Raw genomic sequence first — 26,494 nt, forward strand, 5'->3', positions numbered from 1 at the left:
TTTGAGATACTGACTTGACCACATGAACTTGACTTTGATCACTGATCCATAAAATGAGGTCGAGGTCAGGTGAACCCTGTCTGACAGATGTGTAGAGTTACAAGGAACCCATATACCAAATATAGTTATCCTATTACTCATAGATGAAATTCATATGACAAAAAAAAACCAATAATATTTTTCAAAGGAGGGCTGAACCATAAAAATGAGGTCAAGGACAATGAATGGACATATGTATGAGTAAATATGACAGACAGAAACTTTGTAACATAAGATATCTGCAAACAAGGTATGAAGCATCCACTTCTCCCTTCTGAAATATAAATTAAGCTTATAATTAACAAATAGTTTATGCTGTCGCCTCTGTCAGATAGTAATCCTTATGTCTCGCATTCTGCGACTTTCATCAAAGTGAGACAAAAACTGCTGGATTTGAAGCTTTTGATTTCCTCTTGCAACCTACAACCTTCTTATTACCATAAAAGCTATTGAAATGTGTATGTACATGGCATGTACCCTTAGCGCAATATTATTTATAAGGACGTTTAGTCTAACTCAAAGCAATAGTCTTATTTATATGTATTGCAACCTCTAAAATGGAAACAAACACAAAATTCCAAAACTAAGCGTACAGCTGGTCACTTATTTAGTTCATGTCTAAAATTAGATGTAGAGTATTGAAATAAATTAGCCTGGAGTAAGTTGCTTATAACATACCTGTCCAAAGTCAGGACATTATAAACAGTTATTTGTCTGGAATTTTGTTGCTTTCTGTACATCACTTTTGAGGTTGTCTGCCATTGAAGGAAATTAAAGGTTTCCCACGACTTTTCTGCTTCACAACAGAAAACATTTGATGTCGGAAACAGAAAGTTAGGCAAATATTTATGGGGGACAGGGTCAACATACCGTTATTTACATATCAGAGGGTACTAGTTATCATAACTATTGATACACCAAACCAGGTACCTTATATCTGAGAAACAGGCAGTATATGCCCTTAATTTTAGAATTCATTCACACATTTTTGTATTACTGTAAATTCAGAAATTATTGCGATGTTTTCATTATTGCGAAAAATGCGACAGGGAAATAATCGCAATAATTTAAACTCGCATTTTGAAATTTTTTATATGAATTAAACATGATTTTTCTCAATATGGCAAAAATAAAAATTGCATTTTTGTCAAAATAACAAAATCGCAATAATAAATGCACGCAATAATTTCTGAATTTACAGTATTCAAAATTATCAGTCAAAAGGTGTTCTACAAGGATCACCTTTCATTTTATACCAAAATTAACAAAATATATTCTACATAGTTTGATATTTTCACCTATGCATGGGAACTATTTAGTTTTAAATATATACCAGTTCTATTTTCTGGTATGTTGTTTTTGTCCGGGTCCGAGTTAGTGATGTTACATCTTACATGGCCTACTCGAATTATTTACCCTATACATGTTATTTCCTTCCAAGTTATCTAACATATATCTTGATGTGCCCTGTGAATGTCTGTTTTTTTAACACTTCAGTGTGATTGTTGGGCTAAATTATGACAGTACATGTTTGATTTCTTTGCCAGATTTATTTTATTGATGTTACTCCATGGCTTTGTTCTTCAATTCATAGTTGTGGCGTGATTGTCAGTTTGCAAAGAATTCTGCTCAAATCAGTGCTAGGAGCCATCTTAAACTTGCAGTTAGGTGAGAGTTTTTTGCTCCGCATTGAAGGCCTTACTGTGACTTTGAGATGAAAAACAGCAATAACATAGCTTGTCCTTTGCTTTTTTTGTTTTTTGCTGTGCATGTACTAATTTTGTATCATGGATGGATACCCCATATCCTTTCTTTCTTATTAGCTTACGGTCATCATTCAAAGGCACAAAATTAAGGTATTTATAAAAATATAAGGTATGTCTTAGTAAATGCAAACACTTGAATGTGTCATATTTTATATCAATTTATCAATCTTGCGTCATTTCCTCTGAACTTGTCATGCCATGAATCCATTTGATCTTATTTTATAGCATGGACACCTGCATATTACTGATGGCCTTTTGTAGTTTTTTATTTGATGTCTTTAATTGTTGTGTGACGTATTATTGATGTTTATCCCTTGTATAGTTGTAATGTATTCAATTGAAAAAAAACAATAATATTTTTTCCCACATCCATTTTATTGATGACATGAGAATCAGAAATTTATAATATCACAGAGTATGAAAATATTATGAAAAAAAAAATACATTTCAAACATCAGTATCTTTCCTTAGTGGTCTCTTAAAACAGTTTCTTGGCAACTGACCATAACTTAAAAGTTAAAATTACATCCAAACTTTAACAGGTGTTAACTGATTTTTTGCAACTAGTCAGTTAAATTTGAATATTATGTAGAGCTATTGAAATCTAAGGTGAACAGCAAATTTCCACCGAAAAAATTTTTTGTTTAAACATTTTTTTAAACAGCTCTTCATTATATTAGATTGAAATAAACCACTTGCAAGAAAATTAATTATCACCAAATTAAATTTAGGCGTAATACTGCTCTTTACAATGTCACAAAGAACAAAACATATCAATAAGCATAAATAGGATTATAGCCTAAACTTCTTTTATGTGTTTGCCTCCTCAATTTTGCTTTTGGAAAGAGAACTTTTGTCAAATTTGTACAGTTAGCTGTATGCCCATCAAAATAACTTCACAATAATATTTACTTTCATAGGGTTGATGTTATTTGCTTGACGCCACATAAGCGAAAAAAAGGGCTATATCATAACAAGTGCTTTCAAAGCCCCTTTTATTGATGAAAATTAAAATCATCTCTCAACAAAGTCAAAATGAAGAAAAATCTAAATTTGTATACTTTGACCAACTTCTTTAACAATTAATTGAAAAATGAATTCCTTATAAACTTGACCTGTGATGAAAAAAGCCTAAAGCCAATGATTTTATTAAAATTGTATTTTTTCAAACCAAACACTAGCTCAGTTACATTCCCATGGTTTCCCAACAGTTAACAATTATAATAACAATGACAATATAATGGTGTTACACATTAAGACTGTTATATTAAAACAAGTAAAGTCTCCAAAGAAACTCTTCGTAAATTAGGGAATCGCACAAACGGTTCACAAAAGATGATTCACTCAAAAGTCACTCTTCGTGGTGATTTTTCAGTGAAAGCTGGTGATTATGAGTGATTCACTTTCAAATATAACAGATTTTATTTGACAGGGTTAAAAGTAAATCCCAAATCTACAACAATAGTCCTGCTTCACTGTTTTCACTTGACATCAGCAAGGGTTACTTTGTGTGAACTATAAAAGCTTGCCAGGTATGGCTTTTGTCTTTTGAGTAAATATTTGATATATCAATTTTAAAGTGTCTTCTCTTCACTTTACAAGTTTTAATGGAAAACCCTAAAAGCTTTTCTCTGTTATGTCCAAAACTTTCATTAGATGATTTAACATGAATGCAATGTATAATCTTTAAACTAAAATAGCAACAATGTAATAAAAATAATTATCCAACATAAACAAATAAATCGTGAAATCATGATACCATTGGCAAAGAAGTAACGAAATAACACCAAAAAAAATTACACTTTTATATTTAGTTCATTCTAAATGGTTTTTTACAAGGGTAAAATACTTGAACTTTTCAAAAAGGCTGAAAGCTTAATACAAATGTAAAACGTTCATATGACTAGAATATTAATTTTGAAATTCTTCAAATTCTATTGGTTACTCTTTTGTAGTACGACAGTAGCAGTACATGAAAATGCATAACAACACATTTGAAATACAAAATTTCCGTCATTACATTCAAAGAAAAGTTCAGTCGATTTATTTTCATAATTTCAACAAAACTTATGATTGAACTTTGCTACAAGACAACTCCAAAGACAATTTTTTTCTAAAATGACAACATCAAACAATAAAGAAATACACTTTTCGATAAAAAAAACCCTAATGGATGTACAACCATATATGCATAGGAAAAAATAAAATAACAAGCAACAATAACAAATGTAATACTTTGTTACAATATTTTCATTTTCATTAACCACTTCATCCAATGGTCACTCTATAAGCCCTGTATTGTGGATGATCAATCACAAAGCACTGGTTGATACCCACAGCTATTGTGAAATTTGTGAATAGCTTTCCACAAAAAAATATCCAATTAAGATACATACCGGGTATCCCGATCCGAAACCAAGGGGCAATTAATGAAAAGTTTGTAACTGTGGATAAGTAAAATCTGGATCTGATTCCCAGAAGAATTATTCACCATGGGAAAGGATCCACATTTTACTCCATATATAATGATGCAAATGTTTCATTATTTGCTCCTTTGGATTTGCATGTCTCCGCAGATTTTGAATCGGGATAACCGTTGTGAGATAATGAACTAAAATCCCATCATCATTAATAATTATAACAAGGTATTACATGTACAAAGGTTTAACAACAATATCAACAATAAGATTCCTAATGTTATATAGACTTTTAGTTATGTTACTCTCGGTTCATATATAAATGTTTACAAATACAGGTCTTCCCGGTAAATACTCTGCATAAAAAAAAACCCATTTCTTCCAAAAGGGAAATATACACGAGACACAAAATACAGCAGAAAAAAACAATATAAGTTTAAACAAAAGGAGATATAGGGCATAGGTCAATAATACAGCAAACCCAACAGAAGACATTAAGAGATGTAGTTTGTTTTGTTTTTGAGGAAATGTCTACAAAGACCTAAACGTTGTTTACTCCTGAATTATCAAGCCAAAAGACCTATGTCTGCAATACCATATAGAGTCAGGTTATTTTGTTCATCCAGTAAGTCCGTTCATTTCAGTAATCTACCCGGACAAAATAAAGTATCAGCCATCATCATATATAAAATCCAGGTATTAACAAAGATATTACATGGCATTGAACTGGTTTTTTCTACTACCTTGGCAAATCTACATTACAGGGTTACTAACTGGGTCTCACAAAAATCATTTATGTTTCTTGTGTACAAAAATATTAAATAAACAGCTAACTGCTATTATTTACATATATTCAAAACTTTACATAAATATATGTACAAAACATTGCAATGGATATTCCAGAAATAGTTTTATGATAACCAGTTTTCAGATAAATATAATTTCAAATCCATATTTAGTAAAATAAAAATTATTCCTCTCATAATGTAGGCAAGGCAGGTTATACAGTAATAGTAACACTCTGCCAATTTCATGTTAGAACTCACATTCATAGGATCTTGTAATGAAATATACCTTGATACCTTTATAACAGTCACTATGTATAGAAAATTCCAGTTATCAAATTTGACCTCATTTATACCAGTATTACAGTCATGAAGTACTTACTAAAAGCTCTAGCACTTTTAATGCTTTATATTTATTTTCTATATTTAGATACAGGAAATGTGAATATGCTCATAACCTTACAAAAAATATAACAAGCTACTATGGTAATTGTTCATAAAAAAGATATTGTTTATTTTGTGCAGTATTAAAAATGTATGACAAGGAATGCACTAAACAGGATAGATATCGGAGTCAAAAATAGATCAGATATACATATATATAAATATTGAAATTTATGAACTAAATTATCTTCATATCCTGCTTTGATAATTCCTGTTAAGAATGATCTTTTTTATTCATAATTTAACCCGAGTATATTAAAAAGGAATTTAAAAGAGTCAATATTTAAAAACTAGTGGTCTTCAAGGAAAAGGTCAATTTCACCGTTAATAATATAAGTAGAAAATTGTTTATATTTTATTCCGTGATCACAGTAGAATGTCCTTTTTTTGCACTGGTCCGTGGAGATTTAATGATCCTTTACTATCTATGAAACTGATGGTCCTGGAGGTGGAGGACTGGGGTCCTGAAATGAAAAACAACAACAGTTCTGATTACATTGTATCATCATTAATCTATTCAGAAACATGTGCATGAAGACAAAAAAATCTCAAGGCTGTAAGAGTAGGGCATGATGTCTCTGAAAAGGATCTTCAAGGATCAGTCCAGTAAAAGCTCGCCAGTTGGATATTTTTGGCAGGGATTCGGTACTGTTCAATATTTTTTATAATTCTGTTATTGTTTTTATGAATTTTTAGTATATTAATACAGGTAATTGTAATTGGACACGTAGATATGGAGAACAGCAAAAACTGAGCTGTTCGTTTGCTATTGGGGTTTTTTCATGTGTGCATATATATATATAGTGATTTTGAGTCATGAATTGATAACCATATTTCTTTTCTATGGTCGCCTGAACTGACTTCCCCCTCCCCCCAAACGACATGGTTAATATTTCTTTTGACCAAACTTGTGACCTGGTTTATATATAATGCCATTTGATAGCTTACATTATTCCTCTCTGGTTTCATATCACCTCTTTGTCTGAGACTTCTGGGACGGAGGAGATATAAAGCTGTGGCAACAACCATCCACCCCATCATCATTAACATCATAGTGCTGAACCCTCCATCGGGGGCACTGTCTGCTCCTGGCACTACAATATAAAAATAAGATGAGCCACAATTGCCTATAAGACAACTATCTACCAGAGACCAAATGATGTAAAAGTTAACAACTATAGGTCACCGTACAGCCTTCAACAATGACAAAAACTCACACAGCATAGCAAGCTATAAAATTTTATTTTAAACACATTTAAAGTCTATTATTTTTTTTACTAATGTTTACTTGTTGTTTACATGACTCTATGTTTTTTAACAGAAATCACATTGTCTAGTATATCAATGTGTATACATTGTATATTGTTTTATAATACAAAACAAAAATTGAGTTGATAACGGATTTGATGTCAATAAATGTAATAGCTCCAACAAAAAAAAACAATGTAAATTTCAAAAACTCTTTTTATCATATACATAGAGTAAATAACTAATAATTTTTACAGTATGATAATAGCATTAAATTTACGTGAATTCCATATTTTCCAAAATGGGCTGATATGAAAAAATTATCAACTGCTTCCGGATATTATCGCATGCCTTTCCATAACGTTATCGCATGGCATTTCGGCGTCACTCGGCAAATTCCGGAAAAAACACCTCAATGGTACGTTTTCAGTGAAAAACATAACAAAGTAGGGCACAAAACAAATATTAGGAATATTTGGAAACAGGAAAAAATATTATGTAAAATGCAAATGCTACAATAAATGCATTTTTTAAAGTTTTTGCTGAAGTAAATGACAAAAAGATCATTACATGTCATTTTTCATTATGTTTTGTTGATTTTTTTTTATTGTCATATAAACAAATATTATATAATATTATACTGTTGTTTTTCTCCTCTGTTGAGGCATATATATGGTAGAAAGATTTCATATCGGATGTATTACACTTTGCGTCCGTCGTCCGTAAACTTTTTACTTTTTGAACTTCTACTTGAGAATTACTTACAGGATCGATATATTGAACGGTTTCTTTTCTCCATTATTGAAGCATATGATAAAAAGATCACAGCATGTCATTCTTCATACCAGATGTATTATCAGCCCTTGGTCAATTTCAGCACTCGAGCCTACGGCTCTTGGGCTGATATTGAACCTTGGGTTGATAATACATCTAATATGAAAAATGCCATGTAATAATCTGATATTCTTGAAAAATTGAGCAAGAGCACAATTATTTCAGTTTTGTCTTTCTTGGGGCTATTCCATTGAAATGGATGTGGGAGTAAGGAATGGGCTGATATTGAACCTTGGGCTGATAATACATCTAATATGAAAAATGCCATGTAATAATCTGATATTCTTGAAAAATTGAGCAAGAGCACAACAATTTCAGTTTTGTCTTTCATGGGGCTATTCCATTTAAATGGATGTGGGAGTAAGGAATGGGAAGTTTAATTTTTTTAACAGGGGTTGAGGATTATCTAAGGTAATTTTATGTCAATTTAATGCATGCAAAGTATGCAGGTTGTGGGGGGATTATGAATGTCCTTATCACAAAATGTCTCTTTGAATTTCACCCTATTTAGCTACAATTATCTAAGAAGACTAAAGCTTAGTTTTGTTTTTGTTTACAGCATAAGTAAAAGTGATATACACATATAATTTATGAAACAGATTTATTCAAATCTAATAATCAATAAATGATAAGATGACCATCTATAAACCTTTTATACATCTAATTGGCTTGACTAATTCAAGTTAAAGATTTATATATAACAACTGTGGCCTCGGTGGCCGAGTGGTCTAAGTAGTTACTACTGTAATCACTAGCCAGTCAACACTGAGGTTGTGAGTTCGAACCCCGCTTGTGCGGGTGCACTCGACTCCAATTTTAATTGACTAGGATCGTCAGTTTTCCTATCGAAGGTCGTGGTTTTCTCCGGGCACTCTGGCTTCCTCCACCAATAAAAACCGGCCGCCTCGAAATAGCCCAAAAGCGGTGCTTAAAAGTGGCGTTAAAGGGAAATCACACTATTGTTTATACGCATCGCTCTCAGCGCCACTATAGTGTCGTGACCGTATTATGACGTCGCCGTTTCGAGTCCGTCGTAAAGGTTGCTAATTTCTAAAATGGCGGCCCGCTCAAAGGGACGTTCACTAAATCAAGAGAAAGCGAATGACGTTTTGATTTAAGTGCAAAAAATGAAAATGCTACTCGAAACGGACAAAATGTATGGCAAAAAAATAGACGAAAGTGGTCTTGATATGGTCTTGAATAACCTTACGATTGGGTTTAATTCAAATGAGTTACTCTCTTTAAATAAAGATATTATTATTATTATTATTATTATTATTGAGTTAATATTTACATACAATACCATTTATACAATTATTTTTCTTAAAGGTTTATTAATTTCACCGAAAAATATTGTTAGATATGAGAAATATCAACATTTTTTGTTGATCTGGTCTTTATTATTTGTAGCGAAATCCGTCAGCTCAACTTTATTTTGTAGAAAAACTTTTTTTATTTACTGGAAAGTTTATATTTTCTTATATTAACATATTTATTGATCTCGCAGATTTCTTAGTTTCACGAAGAAAAAAAAATATTTAAAAACAAAAGAGATATTTATAACACTTTTTGTCGATCATTTCAGTATAATCAAAGCGTACATCGGCGAATGTGAAATCCGTCCGGTCAACTTTTTTTTTTAGAAAAACATTTTGTTTTACTATGAAGTTTAAATTTTCATGTAAGATAACTATTAATATCGCAGATTTCTTAGTTGTATGAAAAATATTGTAAAACAAAAGAGATATTACTAGAAACACTTTTTGTCGATCAGTTCAATATATGTAAAGCGTACATCAGTGAGTGTGGAATCCGTCCGGTCAACTTTTTTTTGTTAAATATTCATAAAATATAGTCTAATATTTCTAAGGTCTTTAAATATTAAAATAATCTATCAAATAACAAAAAAGTTCTGACTATTTATATCTCATCCGGTCAATACGGGCAATTGTCCTGTCATTAGTGTAACCCAACTGTTGGCAGCGTATCGTCGCGATGCGGTATGTGGGAATATACTGGAAAAAATAACAATATACCAAGAGTAACAGCATGTAAGCGTACAGCTTCCGGAATTTGTAGTTTTCTGTCCAACAGAGGGATGTAAATAAGAACAATGAGTTTCGATGTTCCTTTGGTGTCAAACGCCTCTCTCTCTCTCTCTTGTTTCTTTTTTTTTTGGGGACGGGGGGTATGGGGGCACAAACACATGAACACGAGTGATTCGTAGAGTAATTATATTTGTTGAAATATCAAACGTTATATAAGAATAACGCCAGTTAAACATCACTGTAAAAGAAGCATACAAAATTTTACATCGGTTGCTGTCTGTCGAAATCAAAGAAAATTTAGCACCGTATTATATAGTACATTATACTCAATCTTCCTTTAATGCTTTGTACAGGCTTACATAATTTGGGCACAAAAAAAAATCATATTTTGTAGTATTTCTTCAAACTGTCAATTATAGCGAACTGTACGACCAGCAAGTTAAAAAATAAGGCCGCTAGACGTCAGAGCAATCTGGGAATATCAAACACTATGCCTAGTTAATTTTGTACTATTGATGACCGTACTGCCTACAACAACAACAACAAAAAATCCACACTGTATATTTGGCTTTACAAGACTCCAACAAGAGAAATATTTAATACACACACATGTATTTATGTAGAGTAACATGTCTTTCAGAGTGCTAATCTGTAACCATCACATTAAGGTCCGTCTTGTGAAAGAGTATTCATCTCATATAGAAAAAAATTTTGTGCTGACATTCATGTAATATTTGCCACTGAAAGTTTTGCAAAAATCAAGAAAAAAACGAAAACAAAAACAAAACAAAAACTAGTAGTTCAGATGTTGGTTCGTGTTCACATCACTCAATGTGATCACTTGCATGTCAACAAACAGTGATATAGGGAGATTGTCAGATTCCGATCATGACTGTAAAGGACAACCATTTGTTTAATACAAAGGTTGCTGATTTACTCTTGATACCTTGGTTCTTTAAAAAATAATGGCCAACATGATATAGCAGAGTGCTGAAAGTGGCACACACAATCAATCAGTTATTTTCCAATTACATGTACCTAGTATCATTAATCAGTTTTGGCAAAAAAAAAGTATATAGGCTATACAATACTGAAACATAAATGTGATAAAAGAATATACAATTCAAGAAAGAGAGGTGCACCAACAGAAATTAGAAACTGCAATCTTTCTTTTAATTTCATCGGATCTCAGATCTCAAAATTTTAACTCTTACCAGAATTTATTCTATCTTACAGTATAACTCGGAAGTTTCTAAGTGGAACTCGAGCTTTAACTAGAACTCTTACTCGAATTAACATTCGAACAAAAAATAAAACTGGAACTTTAACTCTAAATTTAGCTGGAACTCGAACTCTTATTCTACATCAAATGTTATCCACACTCTCATTTGTCATCTGATAAAAAAATTCGTAAGGGTTCCACGGAACCCAGTGTCTCGCCTACTTTTGCTGTTAATCGCAGGCTCAACAAAAATGAGAAAAAAAATCAATAAAAATATTCCTCTCGATACTATCTTTTGATTGTAAGAAGCTTCTGTCCAAGTTTGGTATAAATCTAGGATAGTTTATGGATCTAATAAATGTTTTAAAAACTTTAACTGCATACTGTATGTAATGTTGACTGGAAGAAAAACTAAGTCCATTTATAAGTAAAATACGGATAAACAGGTACAAAATTTTGACAAAATTTCCTTCGAGATAAAAGCTTTTGATCATAAGCAAGCTTCTGTCCAAGTTTGGTACATATCCAGGATAGTTTAAGAAAGTTATTGAAATCTTAAAAACTTTAACCACAGAGTGAATGTATTGTTTCCTAGCAGAAAAACTAAGTCAATTTATAAGTAAAATACGGAAAAAATAGGATAGTTTAAGAAAGTTATTAAAACTTCAAAAACTTTAACCACAGAGTGAATATTTGTGGACGACGCTGCCGCCGACGACGGAATGTAGGATCGCTATGTCTCGCTTTTTCGACTAAAGTCGAAGGCTCGACAAAAAACTAGAGTTAGATAAAATATATCGACATGTCCACAGAAACACGGATAGATGTAGCAGAACAAGAAAAAAAACTAGATCCGTTTATTACAAATTAAAAGATTTTTTAAATACATCAACTGGGAACATTATATGTTCCTGATATCAATATGGCGATGTGTATTTTATTGTCAATTAACTCTAAATTATCAGATGCATTGTATTTCTCATAACATACCAACGTTGAGCGATTAATCGAACGGTAATAGAATATACGTAATACATGTACATAAAGTTTTAATACACAGGCGATGAACATTGAACATATTATGTACAATGAACATGAAACGATGTATGAAAAATGGGTGCGGGATGATAGAACTCAGAAAAAAATTTGGTTTCCACAGTTCGAATAAATTATGAAGCGTTGTGTAATTACGGAACCAATTTTAAATTCCTCCCGAAAATAGGTTTCTTTTAAAGTGCTGAGTTTGTGGCATTTTTAACACGGCATTTCAGGTTTTATCTTCCCGGTGCGAATGGACAAGCTAGTGAAATTATGGTAACGAAATTATTCTGCCTGCAGTCTAAAAGGAACGTGTTACTTTTCAGCCCGGATACCCTCAGTCTTCCGAGGTAGAAGATTCTTTATCTGGAAGCCGAAAATTATTTCTATAATACGGCATGAGGCAAACATTCGTTTTCCCCATACAACAAATGCGATGACTTCAACTTTGACAATTACTTTATAATAAACTGTTATTGTATCTATGTTTAACGATTCGATAGATTGATAAAGATATCAATGAATAATCAAAATACCTTAAAAATGTTCAAAAATGATATTATATTTTGTAGTGAAAAGGTTTAATTCAACCCAAGAGTTGCAAGAAATGCTGTTATGCCAGCAACGTCGTTCTATAACGTTAAAAGGTTATAGTTCCCGCCAAAATTCAATAATAAAGATTATTTCCTTTTTAGCGGATTTAAAACATCGGTGACCCCCTTTTTTATTTATGCTTTTAAAATCTTCCCTAAAGCTGCAACTTTTGCAGAAGTTTGAAGGGAAAAACATCAGTAGATTTTTTTTTATTTCAAGAAAAATCTATTATAAATAGCAATTAAAAATGGCGGGAAATGTTCACATGTCTTCAAAAATAAGGAAACCGAGTCAAATAAATGTTCATAAGGTACAAGTTACATTTGACTGTTTTTGTTATTCCAGTTAAACATAGTTTTTCAATAAGTTTGTCTTTTTTTAACAATTTAGAGCGGTATTTCTATATTTCGTTATAACGCGTTTCTTTAAGTTTTGATGACGTCATATCTCGAAAACAACATCGGTGACCCCAATTTTTTTTTCGCCTTAAATATCTTAATAAATATGATCTGTCTACATGCGAAATTTCAATGAATTATTATTAGTAGTATAAATAGTGTGATTTCCCTTTAAAACACCAAAAATAAAATATATAACAACTTTTTTTATTAACTTACAACACAATGTACAATCAGTCAGTATGGAAAACATATATATCTACTTACATTCTGTTACACATTCGTTATCTGTACAGTATGACTGTGTGTTTCTTAGCTGAAATATATAAGAAGTGTTAAGAAAATGAAATTGACTAGAAACTTATTAACTCTGTTTAATTAATATATAATTAATTGGATAAACATTAAAAACTACATGCAATGTGCATGTATCTCAGATTCAAAATGCATAAAATTCCTAATATTTGAAAAAGTTAAAAAAAAAATTTTTGCTGTATGTTACATTATATTTTTAACAAGAAATTTTCATTTTTAATAAATATTTACGCCACATGAAGGTCTTTATTTTTTTCAATCAGTGTATAATCATTCATTTTTTATTGACTAAAACATTTGACTTTGTGGTGCTGTTACCAACTATTACAGGTGTACTGTATGAAAAATATTAATCGTTATGAAACATGTGCTATCAATGCACTTTAAACCAAAGGTGTAATAAAATTATTACTATTGATTATTATATTAAGTTTGTTATAGGAGTATCATATTAACAAATGCTTATTTTCATTGCCATGACTGTAAATATTAATAAGAATTAATGTCTACATTCTTAGTTATAAGTGGTAAGAAAGCAAGTGACATATATACCACTTTTAAGCTACATGTAGTAGCATTTTAGCACTTCATGTAAAGGAGTTTTAGCTTTGAGGCACAAAGTTGTGGAACTCCCTGCCTAACCATGCAAGGAGCCTCTCAACTTTGAAACAGTTCAAACATTTTATTTCAGCATGGTGTCCTTCAGAAAACTGCTTCTGTAGCTCATGTAGACAATAACTTTGCTGTCTCACAGCTGGAATCTTCTGGCCCTGTGTTCTGTTTATTGTTTGCTTTTGTTTTATTTATTTGCTTAGCTTGTGTCTTTGTGACAGTTATAGCAAAATTTGCTTTTCTTTTCTTTTTAGCTTGCTTGCTTTGATTTATGCATGTTTGCTTAGCTATTATATTATGCATGTGTTTTTATTTGTATGTGTAGTTTGTCAAATGTGCTTATAATTTGTTATTTGTTTTTAAATATCAAGTAGGATAAGAGCCCTACAGAGCTCATGTTTACCTTGTTGAATTGTACATATCATGCCCGACTCTAAATAAAATTTACTTACTTACTTACTTACTAAATCTGTATTTTTTTTTTTAAAATGAAATTATTTGCAGTATTGGTTTGAATAACTTTGATTTTCTATAAAGGTAACAAGTTAGTGCAAAAAGGCAAATTTGAACATATCATGCATAATTTATGTACTAATATTAAACTTGCTTTATAATTCAAACTGTAAATTTAAAAAGACAACAACATCCTGGTTACGACAAGGAAATTCTTTTATTGTGGTTAGCATGTAAAAGAATTTCCTTGTCGTAACCAGGATGTTGTGGTCTTTTTACAGCTATGGATTTATGATGTTTTAAGACAGCTGCAGCATACTTCAGTATCCATCCTGATGACTCTACCAGCATGTACTGCCAGCAGGTTTTGGTTCACTTGACTTTTTAATATTTAATTTTTTATTATAATTTCGTTTTATAATTAAATAATGTACAAACCATATTTATGAGTCTTTGCATAGCATTTTCATGATTCCATATACACTCACATGGATCAAAGTCAGCCATCTTATCTACAATTAAATATTTCAATCATTATTTAAATTAAATCATGCATGACATATTTTCAAAAAACTATTTAAGCTGCAATTTATTAGAGTGAACAGCAATAAATTTCACACAACTGTGCTCTGTTATGTTACAATATAGCATGCATAGTAGGCTAGTATGTCATAATAGATATGTAACAATGTATAATGAAGCTAGTTTTTTGTTTTTTAACTAGGCTTAAAAAACCGTTGACGTCACCCAAAATTTAAAGATTCTATTTTGAATAGCATTTGTATACATTTAGTGAATACAGAGATCCAAAATTAGGAATTGTCTGATGTTAAGCTGTTTATTTCATATCAAACTTGACATTATTTTTTAACCTCTAAAATATTTCAAACTGTAAGTTTAATGTCCTTTTCCTACACTGTACATGTACATGATGTAATTATTACATATTCAAATAATAAATCAATAAATAATTTATTGACAGCTAAATCAATACTAATTTTGAAAGCTAGTTTTTATTAAGCAATTTTCCATGCAGAATTGTGAAAGTTGTTATTTGTTATGCATTAATTTTTCAATATATTTAGTGCTGATCCTTACATGCCTTACTGGCTGTTGAAAAATAAAAGTTAAATACAGTCAAATGGATGATATGATTTATCAGGAAATAATTTTAAAATTTCAAAGTGGTATTTTTCACATTTCTATTGACATGATTGACCAAGCTGTAAATACATTGAATAACAATAAATAATAAAGTTTTACTAAAACATCAACCGTCATTGCTTTTTAAATAAACCTATGAAAACAGCATACAATTGGAACTATACTTCTTTTCTTGGCCTTACATGTTTTCTCTTTCAATTCAAAGCCTTTATATTGATTCCATATTTGTAACTCAGGTTTTACTTTATCATCTATTTATGAATTCTTTATGAGCCTGTTCATATTTTAGGTTAATTTTTATTGCAAAGATTATATACACATTTGTATGAATTATTGATTTAAAAATTGCCTGTATTTAAAAACAGTTGAAACACAACTATCATGACTATATTAATCTCATATAATAACACATGTTTCATCCTTACTGTAGAATCCTGTACATGTACATGTGCAAAGGAATCTTAAAGTTTGATTGCAATTTTCTTCTCCAGAACTAACAGATGAGACAAAAAAAAAAAGTGTGGTTCAGTCACCTGAACTACCCTTTCTTAATCCGGTACCTGATTTTTATTAAATTAACATTTTCCAACTTGCACTATTTTTAAAGTACAAAAAAAAATGTAACAAATGTTTCACACATCTACACTTACATGACTTAATTATAAGACCTACTGGCCCTTATGTTTTTCTTCGTGTGACAGAAAACATGTGTACATGTATATTTTTTTAAACTTGACAACCAATATTTTACAACTGAATATTGAGTGAAGGTCAGCATGCTCAATGAGATTGCAACCTAACAATCAATGTTTATGATGTTAACCAATAATTGTACATCTAGAAGATTGCCATATCAACAACTTCAACCGCAAATCTTAGTTTATCTTGTTTATACATGTACATTGTATATATATATATATATATATATCATGTATATATATACATTTATGAACCTCTAGATCATGACCTTGCCCAAAAAGTTGTGAAACAAGGAAGCCAATATAAGCATATATTTCACGTACATGTACATGTATATATTGTAGACATAATACATTGAAAAAACATCAAAAATATCTGATTGTCACTGTGGTTTTGTCCAAATTTTCATGAATATTCCTATCCGATTTGCAGATATATATAGATTCTACCACTGCATCGAGTGTGATACGATATTTATCCACTCGAGACAGTTAAATTTTCAAATATTTAAAATTTAACTGTCGAGAGTGGATAAATATCGTATTACACGAGATTTGGTGGTGGAATCTGTTTCTCTAATGATTTTCAAACAATACGCAGGCAAATTTATTCCTTCTTTTCGAATGATCTGCAAAGAGATGTGTTCTTTCTATGTGACGTCATCAGGCATGGTCGCCTTTTTTCATGCCGTCACAATAGGAAATTCAGAGGAAAGCAAGAAAATTCTACGTCATAATCAGATTTTAACCAATGAAGAACTGAGATCAAACGGACCACACGTTGATTAAATTTTTTTTATACAATGGGTGCAGAAAGGGATAAATTGACGAAGAATTAGAGAAATTCTTATATCTGATATTCTATTACACAATAAAATTTACATTAAACATACATGTATAGCAGTCTTTGCGCTCAACCACAGACCCACCAGCCCAGGCTTGTAAAAATGCTGTCTGGCCTGTAAAAATTATCTACAGGCCAATAGAATCTAACTTAATTTTTCGTAAAATTCAGCTTCGGGCCTGTAGATTCAAAAGCTTATTGTTAAGACTGGTATAGGAAAGGGTTTGGGGTTTTGAAATAATATTACAATAGCTGATATATTTGTTTAGCTGATATCTGATTAGGTGGAGACTACTGTACCTATTGGCTATATCATAATGACATTAGATACATTTAATTGATTTACTTTTAGCTTTCAAAAACAAGTAACAAACAAACATTATTAAAATTGATTTTTAAATCCTGTTACATTGTAACTACAAAAAGTACATGAGAATGAACTTTACCATGACCCCATGTTTTAATAATTTAAACTGGTTCTCAGTAGAATACATATACAGTGCATGGACATAAGTATTCTTCCCGTACAATTTTTTGCTACATGTATATATACTTCATATAAACATGATAAAACACATTTTGTTCAAAAAATTACCGGTAATTTGAAGGCATTAACATGTATGGTTGGTTTTTAACAAACTACCGGTAGGTGCTGAAAGACCCAGAATTGTTTGAAGTTTGTTTTTTTCTTTGTCATAATTTTGTGTTTAGTTGTTTTTGCCTTCCCATGAAGTGAACACACATAATATTTCTTTACATTCTAAACTGGTTGAAATACATGTACATAGCAAATTTCCAGTATCTAAAAATTGATGTTTAAATAGAAAAGATTACAAATATTAACATGATCATGATGATTGAGCCTTAATGTTCATGTATGATTTCAAAAAGTCAAGTGTTGTATGCCAATATGGTCATGATGGTACATTTTGTAACTCTGCAAAAATCCTATTGCTGTCTTTCATTCCAACATCACAGACACCTATTTCATGGAAATACAAAATATACCAACAGGTTTGTAAACATGGGCTCAGAAATGTTATTTTTGGACCTTAATCAAATTTGAATGTCCTCTATGCCCATGATGCCTAAGAAAAACAGTTTTTTTTCCCCTGTATTTTCACTGGGTATAGAGCAAATTACACATTTCATTCTAAATTAAGCCCTGCCCCTGTGGTTTCTTTAGATACAGTAGCTTTTACAGTTATCGCTAGGCAGCAATTTTTAAGGGAAATAGTCAATTGTCAAAAAATATCATAAGGACCCAAGAGCTACATGTAGTGTTCGACAGTTGTAAAAATATGTGTTAACTATATAACTGTGACACCTTCCTACAACATGTACAACTGGCATCACTACAAAAACTTAAAATAGCCTTTCAAGACGTCATAATAGACCACTTTCAAGTTATGTGCTTCACCGGAAAAAATTCGTCAATTATGTGCGCCTTTATGACGTTATTTACCAGATAGAGGGGATCGCCTGTATCCCTGCACTATTTACATTCATCAAGCATCTTAGTGATTGTCATTGTGCAGGATAAACTAGAAATAATGTTTGTTCCGTATATACTTAATCACAATTCCCTAATGACAGCAGTGCTGGTTGTCAATTATAAGAATTTAATTTGCCGAATAATTCATGCAATATAGCAACATATTTTTGCAACCGCTCGCTCAACATGGGAAAGGAAGTGACGATGCCCCTAAATGCACGAATGATGTTCACTAAAACCAAAGTTTTTGACGGAAATGCAACGAACTCAAAAGTTGTCTATAATTTCGACTAGGTGATTTATAACATAATGTCATAAACTATATATGAAACAACTGCCCATATATGTCAAAGATGTCAAATCATCATGATCATTGATGACCGAATTGAAATTGTTTATTTTTGGGAATTTTAGTGAATTATGTAGTACAGACAGATAGGTCGTTTTACAATGTAACTTTCGGTAAACAAACACTCTTGCATCATCGTAACTTTAAGTCGGAACTTTCAGTTTAGATCTGGGGGAATACATTTAAAATGCAAAATGATTTATAAACTAAAGGTAAACTACGAAAGTTGCATATGACCCAAACTAAGCAAAAATACGTACATTTCTCCTAAAACTGTTGAAATTTTGAAAAGGGAAAGGTTCTTGTCTGCCAGATGATACTGCCAAAGGTGTTTACTTGTCAACTTCCGGTTATACCAAAACAAAAGACACGTCAGTTTAGAACAAATTCCCGGATGAAAAAAAATTGGGAAGCGCGAATTTTCAAATGAATAAAATTGGAAAAAAGTTCATTTTGATAAAGATAATTTGACATTAGTTTCATTTTATTTAGTTTTTGATTATCACACAGATCTTTAAAATTAAATTTCTTATTATGTTTAAAGTGGCTCATACCAGAGACATATATGTCTCTGCTCATACTGACTCTTATTTGTTAGCGTTCTTTGTTTTTAGGGACTTCAGTCTCATTTTTTACCTGGGAGGAGGGGCTGTTCATTTTGAAATCAAACATATAAGATTTTCTTGACACCCCCCCCCCCCCCCATACTATTTATATCCTTGGTGTTTCAAAGCACCGTTCTTTTTTCATTTGGTGTTATAGAATATTTTGGAAACTTGAGGTTACATGGTTACTAATTAAAGCTTGTAAACAGGAAAAAAAGACTGATAGAGGAAAACAACGGTGGTATTACTCCTATTTAGGGAAGCTGCACATGCACCCTTACCTTGTATGTACAAGTTTCATGCTATTTCACGGAAATATTGCAAACATGAAATATTCTCAATGGATTGAGTCCCAAAAACATATTTGAGGGAAAATTGCCTTTGATAAGGGCTCTTCCATGAATATTAGTAGGTAGAGCAAGCCATACTCAGTGGTTTTTTTTTTTATTTATTGGGGAATTTATTGGTCAACACTATTATTTCATGATGTGGCGTGATTTGGATATTTTGAAGAAATTTTGCACAACTTGAATCGCTGTAGATTTCGTTTAAAATTTATACTAAATTTCTCTCAAACTGTTAAGTTGATTATAACAAAACTTGACAATAATGCTTGAAATAACCAGTCAAATATAGAATCAAGGTGGAATAATTGTTTTCAAATGGGGTTGAATCAATTCGACCAAGATAGGAAATGGCAGCTATACAAAAAAAAACTCTCTGCTTCAGATTTTTTCGAAACGGAAGCAGTTGAGATGGTGAAGAATGTTTACAATAAAAAATGCAAGTTTTCCATGATGCCAAAATTTAATGCGCTTGAAAAGTCAGATGAAAATCAAAATCAAACAGAATCAGACACTTATGAAGCTCTTGAAATGCAAGGTATAGGAGATGAGGAAATTGAATCTTCAAGAGATGAGTCTGACCCGTTTGACATTATAACTGTTATAAGCTTTTAGGTCCTGAGGGTTATGATGATGTGTGATCAGTAATTTGATTTGATCAGTTACATATATAGTGCAAACATTGTTATACATATATATGGTAATGAAATAAATTTGTTCAATGGTGGTAAAAATATATTTTCATTCGACTGTTGTAATGCTCTTCTTACCTAAAATATTTGATCCCCCTTGAAGTATGCAAACTACTTATTTCCATGTGCAAAAAAATTGATCCCCCCGCTTTAAATTTATAGAAAAATTTGAACCCCCCTACATTTTGACCAGTCCCAAATGTTAAAATACGACTGGTTTTGTAAAATTTGATCCAATAGTGCTTTCTAAAAATATCAACAAATGTAACTTTTCATATTGACACCCGAAGCCAGCTATGCTGGTACCCGACTTTTAAAAAAAAACTCTTGACACATATCAGAGGGTCTGGATGGGATTTACAGAATAAAGAATAATGCACAAAATGTACAGAATAAATGGCCTAAAAAATAAAGAATAGAAAAAAAATAGGGCAAAAAATAAAAAATAGAGAATAATGGGCAAAAATATAAAGAATACAGAAAAAAGACCTAAAAAATTAAAAAATACAGAAATGAAGGACCCCATCCAGACCCTCATATCAGGTATGTCAAATTGCCATTGTTCTTCACTAAATTGATCAACTCGTATTTGATCGTAACGATTCAATACGAAAGATACCGTTAGATGTGAAAAGAAGATAACAGGGTAATTGAATTGCTTAACTCTTAGAGTATAGGATCTGTTGAGTAGTTTAACTGAATTGAGTATATATACTAAAACCTAACAATAATTCATTGATCCTACAATAGTGTTCAGTTAAATAAAACCAGTGTTTGATGAAAAACAAAAATTCTTCATATATGTCTATACAATCAACTCTCGAATACTGTAATCGAGGTAATATTACTACGATGTCCCCTTTTTTTATTTGACGACTTCTTCGAATCGTAAAGAAACATTTGATACAAGTGATGTTTTGTTTTTTGTTTTATAAATTCAATTACGAAAAACTAAAACACTTTCGTTTTTTTGTTTTTTTTTTTTGTTTTTTTTTCTTTTTGTACTTGATTTCTCAAAACGAAAAAAATAAATAGTACATGGAACCAGGTAAGTCACTTTTATGCTCACCTGCCCAAAAGTCCAAGTGAGTTTTTCTCATCACTTGGCGTCTGTCGTCGTTCTTCCGTCGTCGACGTCTGTCGTCGTCATTAACTTTCACAAAAATCTTCTCTGCAACTACTAGGCCAAATTAAAAAAAAGTTGGCCACAATCATTATTGGGGTATCTAGTTTTGAAATGAGTCCGATGACCCTGCCTTCCAACCAACATTGACGACATTGCTTAACATAGAGCATGAGGTAAATTACAAGTTTTGTCTATTATCTTGAAAACAACTATGAATAGAGAAAATCTGACAGAGATGGAAATGTTCAAGATGTTGACATCTACTCGCTGTCTATTTACGTCGAAACTGTCAGACGACTTCTTATGTGAATAATGGCCCTTAAATGTCAAATTTTACCATTTTTCCATTTCTGCCTCAGTATTATTTTGAAAATTACAATAGAGAGAGAGAAACTTTAATAATGAAAAATGATCAGCAAGACAAGATCTACAAATATGTTACATGGCCGAATTCGTCAGACAATTCGTTAATGGAGTTATTGCCCCTAAATGACGATTTTTACCAAAGTTTTGCATTTTTGTCTGATATCTTACAAAAATCTTCTCTGAAACTACTGGGCCAAATTTTAGTAAACTTATTCACAATCATCATTGGGGTATATTGTTTAAAAATGTGTCCGATGACCAGCCTGCCAAACAACATGGTCGACATGGCTAAACATAGAAGATAGGGGTAAACTGCCATTTGTTTTATTACCTTATGAAAAGAGAAAATCTGATGGGGCAGAATTGTTCAGAATGTTGAGATCTTACTACCTAAAACTGTAACTAGAGAAAATGAGCAGCAAGACAATACAGTGGCGGATCCAGGGGGGAGAGGAGGGGTCCCGGGGTTTGGAACCCCCCCTTTTTTTGACGATCAATGCATTTGAATAGGGACATATAGTTGGAACCCCCCTTTATCCTGGGTTAGGAACCCCCCCCCCCCCTTTTTTATAAATGGCTAGATCCGCCCCTGCAAGATCTACAAATAAGTTAGCATGGATGAAAACGTCAGACGACTCCTTAATTATTGGAGTTATTGCTCTTAAATGGCGATGTTTTGTTGCGGTTTTCCCTAATGTCTTAAACATTATGATAGATAGATAGAAACTTTATCAAGATCTACAAATAAGTCAAACACAATCGAAATCATCAGTCGACTCCTTATTGAAGTTATTGAGTTATTGCCCTTTAATGACAACTTTTCCCATTTTTTTTTTGCATTTGTTTCTACTATTTTAAAAACCATAATAGATAGATAGAATCTTTAAAATCACAAATGATCAGCAAGACAAGATCTTCAAATAAGATATCATGGATGAAATCTTTAGCCGAGTCGACTCGTTATTGGAGTTATTAACTTTTAAAGATGATTTTTTACCATTTTTTGGAGGTTTTACCTCTTATCTTGGAAAGTATAATAGTTACAAATGTAGATCGAAACTTTGAGGGAAAATTGATCAGCAGGACTAGATCTCGGCAATCATGTCAACATGACTGAAACTGTCAGTTAATATAAAGATAAGAAAATGTGGTATGATTGCAAATAAGACAACACTCAACCAGAGACCAAATGACATAGAATTTAACATCTATAGGTTAACGTACCGCATTACATAGAGTTATATTGCCCTTTCATGATGATTTTAGATCATCAGGAATACATCATAATTCAATAAAACGGTTAATTTATTTTGGAAATAATAGAAAAGTATCAATACTACGATTATATTTCAAATAAAAAGTATAAATTCAGCTTGAACTGTAAGCTGAAATGATATGATATATTTGTTTTCCCTTACAATGACATTTGGTCTATAAATTTTTAACTTTAATATTCTCATGCAAAAAGACAGAGAGGATACCGAGTGGGCAATACAGCTGTAAAGAAGCATATCTTATTTTTTATATAGTTACTCAATCACTTGATATAACTTATCAATATATTGTAAAGAAGTACCAGAACGGATGTTACACGTGGAGCAGAACCTGACAACTCTTACGGAGCCCCCGGTTTTAGTGGGATTTGAGTGGTTCAGTTTTAGTTTTCTGTGTATGGTTTTGTGGACTTGTTTGTTTTTTCGTCGTTTTTTCGCTTATTTTTGCCACGGTGTTGTCAGAGATCTTCGACTTGTAAGTTTTGATTATCCCCTTTGCATCTTTCGTCTCGTTATTAACGATGAATAATTACAAATATGGAAACTATAATGATAGTGCTATATATAAGGATATAAACAACGAGATAACTATTATATATGTTTCTGTAAAGCTACAAATGTACAATAATGACTGAAAGAAGAAAGTTTCAACTAAAATTCATATAAAACTCAAACATGCCCTATTTGAAATATACATCGCTTTGTAAACGCCTTTAGCTGTTTCATAAAATGGCCGCTGGTGGTAACATCAAAGACTTGTTAATATCGTTAACAATTGCATTCCAAAACATACGTTCACCTAAACCTTCTGTAAATATTAAATGTGGCGTTGTGTTAAGAAGTGTTCTGAGCCCACTTGTCATGTGTTTTGAGTCAATTTGACGATACATGATTAAGACTAACGCATTCATGCCTTGGCGACGTCTTCTTTCTAGAGCTAAGTTCACTTCCCATTGACACCATTCACTTTTGGCGAAATCATTAGACATAACAACGATAATTTTCCAACTTTTGTTCATAAATTTCTCAATATTATTTATGATTGGTTCTCCAACTTCGAAATCTCGATGGTGGATACAAATCTTTAATCCATTATCTTCCAATCTTTTTATCAAGTTACTATGAACCCATTGTCGATCGGAATCGCAATACACGACAAAAGCGTCAAAATCGAAATCGTTGCAAGACATCAGTTTCAAATAACCCTTTTTAATGCGGTGATGAACACGAACAAAATAAAGTAAGTTCTTAATGTTTATGTGACATCTATACAATATTAGCGCTAAGAAAAATACAAGTATCAAAACAGAGCAAACAGCTATTATAATAATGGATGTAAAATAACTAATTTCACATTCTGCATCAGTTGGTCTATAACTCGAAAGTGACGAATGCCTTAGATTCTCCGGATATGCACAAGAGTAATATGTAGGCCAATTTGGCATCTTTTTAGTAATGTTTGTTGATCGCAACTTATCTAAAAACCATCTTTGATCACATGTACACCAAAATGGATTGTTGGAAATTTCAAATGTTTCCAGTTTATTTAACATCATTGTTGGAAATGACGTCCTGTTTATAATGTGAATTTGATTTCCGTCCAAATGCAATTTTCGTAAGTTCGTCATATTGTTAAATGTAGATGGGTTCCATCTTGCTATTTTGTTGCCAATCAGAAATAACTTTTGCAAATAAGGCATATTTTGGAATAGTCCTTCAGGGATCGTTGCAATTCCAGTAGTTGCGATATTTAATGTTCTTAACTGTTTCAACGGGGAAAACATCGCCAGAGTATGTTGCGGTTCATGAGGCAAGTAATTCTTACTCAAATCCAATTTTTCCAAATTGTATGTGTTTATAAATAGGCCCCGGAAATAATTCAAATCATGGACGTGATCAAAGCGAAAACCGTTTTGGCTAAGTTGTAAACTGCGAAGGGAAGAACTGTTAAAAGTTTTTTGTCGAATAATTTCCATTCTTGGAATATGTGTAATAGATAATCTAATCAAACTGGGCAAGATAGAAAAACTGTTTTTCTTTAGCTCTTTCATTCTGTTTCCGTCGAGAATTAAACTTTGAAGACTTAATAAGCATTTAAATGAAGATGGCAAAATAAGTCTTATTGCATTGTCTGTAAGTATCAGTTTTTTTAACACCGGAGCCAGACTATGTTTTCCTGAATTGTCACAAAAATTTGGTACTTCGAAGATATTATTACCGGTCAAGTCAATTGATTCCACCTTCATCAATCCGTCTACCTTGAAATATGCTAAAGAGCACTCTACGCAAAAAAACTTTTTCAATCCAAATATTGGTTTAAATATTGAAGCATTCATTATTTCAAAATCATTTTCATTTAAGGACAATACTGTCAAGTTAGCTCCACTTAAATTATCAAGCAAATTACCCGGTAGTGAAGTCCAACCATTACTTTCTAAAATCAATTCGTTTAATAATGATACGTTCAAGCTTCCCAATGATGATTTAAAATTAAATACATCTAACTGACTTTCAAATGAAACTTCCAACGTCTGCAAATATCTAAGGTCTGAAAATGCATCGGTTGATATCGCTTGAATAGAATTATTCATCTTAAATGCTAATCGAATGATTTTGTTCGATGAAATATTTTGAAACGTTTGTCTGCTTATATAGGGTAAATAACTTATTCTTATTTCCAGAGCCAATACAGATTCCTTTAAACTAGGAATATATAAATGTAACCTTCTGCATTTTGCGACACGATTTTTACTATAGTACTGGCACATGTCGGTACCCTTTTCACTAATTTTATAGCTTTTTGCACGAAAGATGAATCCATTACATACATAAAATAACATAAGAAAAATCCTCTTCATATCCATCACTTGTACAAAAACAAAACAGTTGTGCAACGATCACTTTATCACAGTAATCTGAATGTAGTGCTTATATTTCCTTATTGAAATGCATAGTTTCAAGTATCTGTAAATGATTTTGATTAACAATATATTTTCGATTCCGGTCACATTTATTTTTTAATTGTTCAAATAATTTATTGAGACCAAAAGGATATCAAAAGCAATAACACCAATTGTTTGCCTTTTTTTTTATCGTGTTTCCCCCATTTCATTTCAAGTGCATGTATATTATCAATACATTATAAACATCTGTTAAAATATATCACGATGTTATATAATGCATGTTTGTTCTATTTCCCAATATTAAAATTAATTTAAAGATGCTTGTTTTTCTGATTGTCTTATTAATCTACAAAAATGTAAGAAAGGGTGTAAAATTCCTGTAAAATACATGCTCAGAGTACCAATGGCTAATATTGGATAA

The 26,494-nt window shown here is 31.6% G+C and overlaps 2 protein-coding genes across 2 annotated transcripts; both read right to left on the reverse strand.

The window, feature by feature from the left end:
* Window positions 1-2,159: 2,159 nt before the first annotated feature.
* LOC127712694 (small integral membrane protein 14-like) lies at window positions 2,160-19,124 on the reverse strand. The gene is made up of 5 exons (XM_052219292.1): window positions 19,024-19,124; window positions 14,652-14,725; window positions 13,101-13,149; window positions 6,400-6,545; window positions 2,160-5,915 (listed from the first exon to the last, which is right to left on the reverse strand). The coding sequence occupies exons 2-5, from the start codon at window positions 14,718-14,720 to the stop codon at window positions 5,877-5,879; spliced, it is 303 nt and encodes a 100-aa protein (XP_052075252.1). The 5' UTR covers window positions 14,721-14,725; window positions 19,024-19,124; the 3' UTR covers window positions 2,160-5,876.
* Window positions 19,125-23,183: 4,059 nt separating this feature from the next.
* On the reverse strand, window positions 23,184-26,082 carry LOC127711452 (toll-like receptor 13). Its single transcript, XM_052217521.1, has one exon. It carries the CDS (start codon window positions 26,032-26,034, stop codon window positions 23,893-23,895), a length of 2,142 nt encoding a protein of 713 aa, XP_052073481.1. The 5' UTR covers window positions 26,035-26,082; the 3' UTR covers window positions 23,184-23,892.
* Between the last annotated feature and the right edge of the window lie 412 nt (window positions 26,083-26,494).

The sequence above is a fragment of the Mytilus californianus genome, unplaced genomic scaffold (genome assembly GCF_021869535.1).
Source record: "Mytilus californianus isolate M0D057914Y unplaced genomic scaffold, xbMytCali1.0.p SCAF_8, whole genome shotgun sequence".
Classification (NCBI taxonomy): Eukaryota; Metazoa; Mollusca; class Bivalvia; order Mytilida; family Mytilidae; genus Mytilus; species Mytilus californianus.

Coding starts and splice junctions, on each gene's coding strand:
- LOC127712694 (XM_052219292.1), bottom strand. CDS start 14,720: ATGGCTGACTTTGATCCATGTGAGTGTATATGGAATCATGAAAATGCT. Junction 13,150..14,651: donor TGCAAAGACTCATAAATATG/GTTTGTACATTA, acceptor TATATATTTCAG/CTAAGAAACACACAGTCATA. Junction 6,546..13,100: donor TAACGAATGTGTAACAGAAT/GTAAGTAGATAT, acceptor TTTATATTGTAG/TGCCAGGAGCAGACAGTGCC.
- LOC127711452 (XM_052217521.1), bottom strand. CDS start 26,034: ATGGATATGAAGAGGATTTTTCTTATGTTATTTTATGTATGTAATGGA.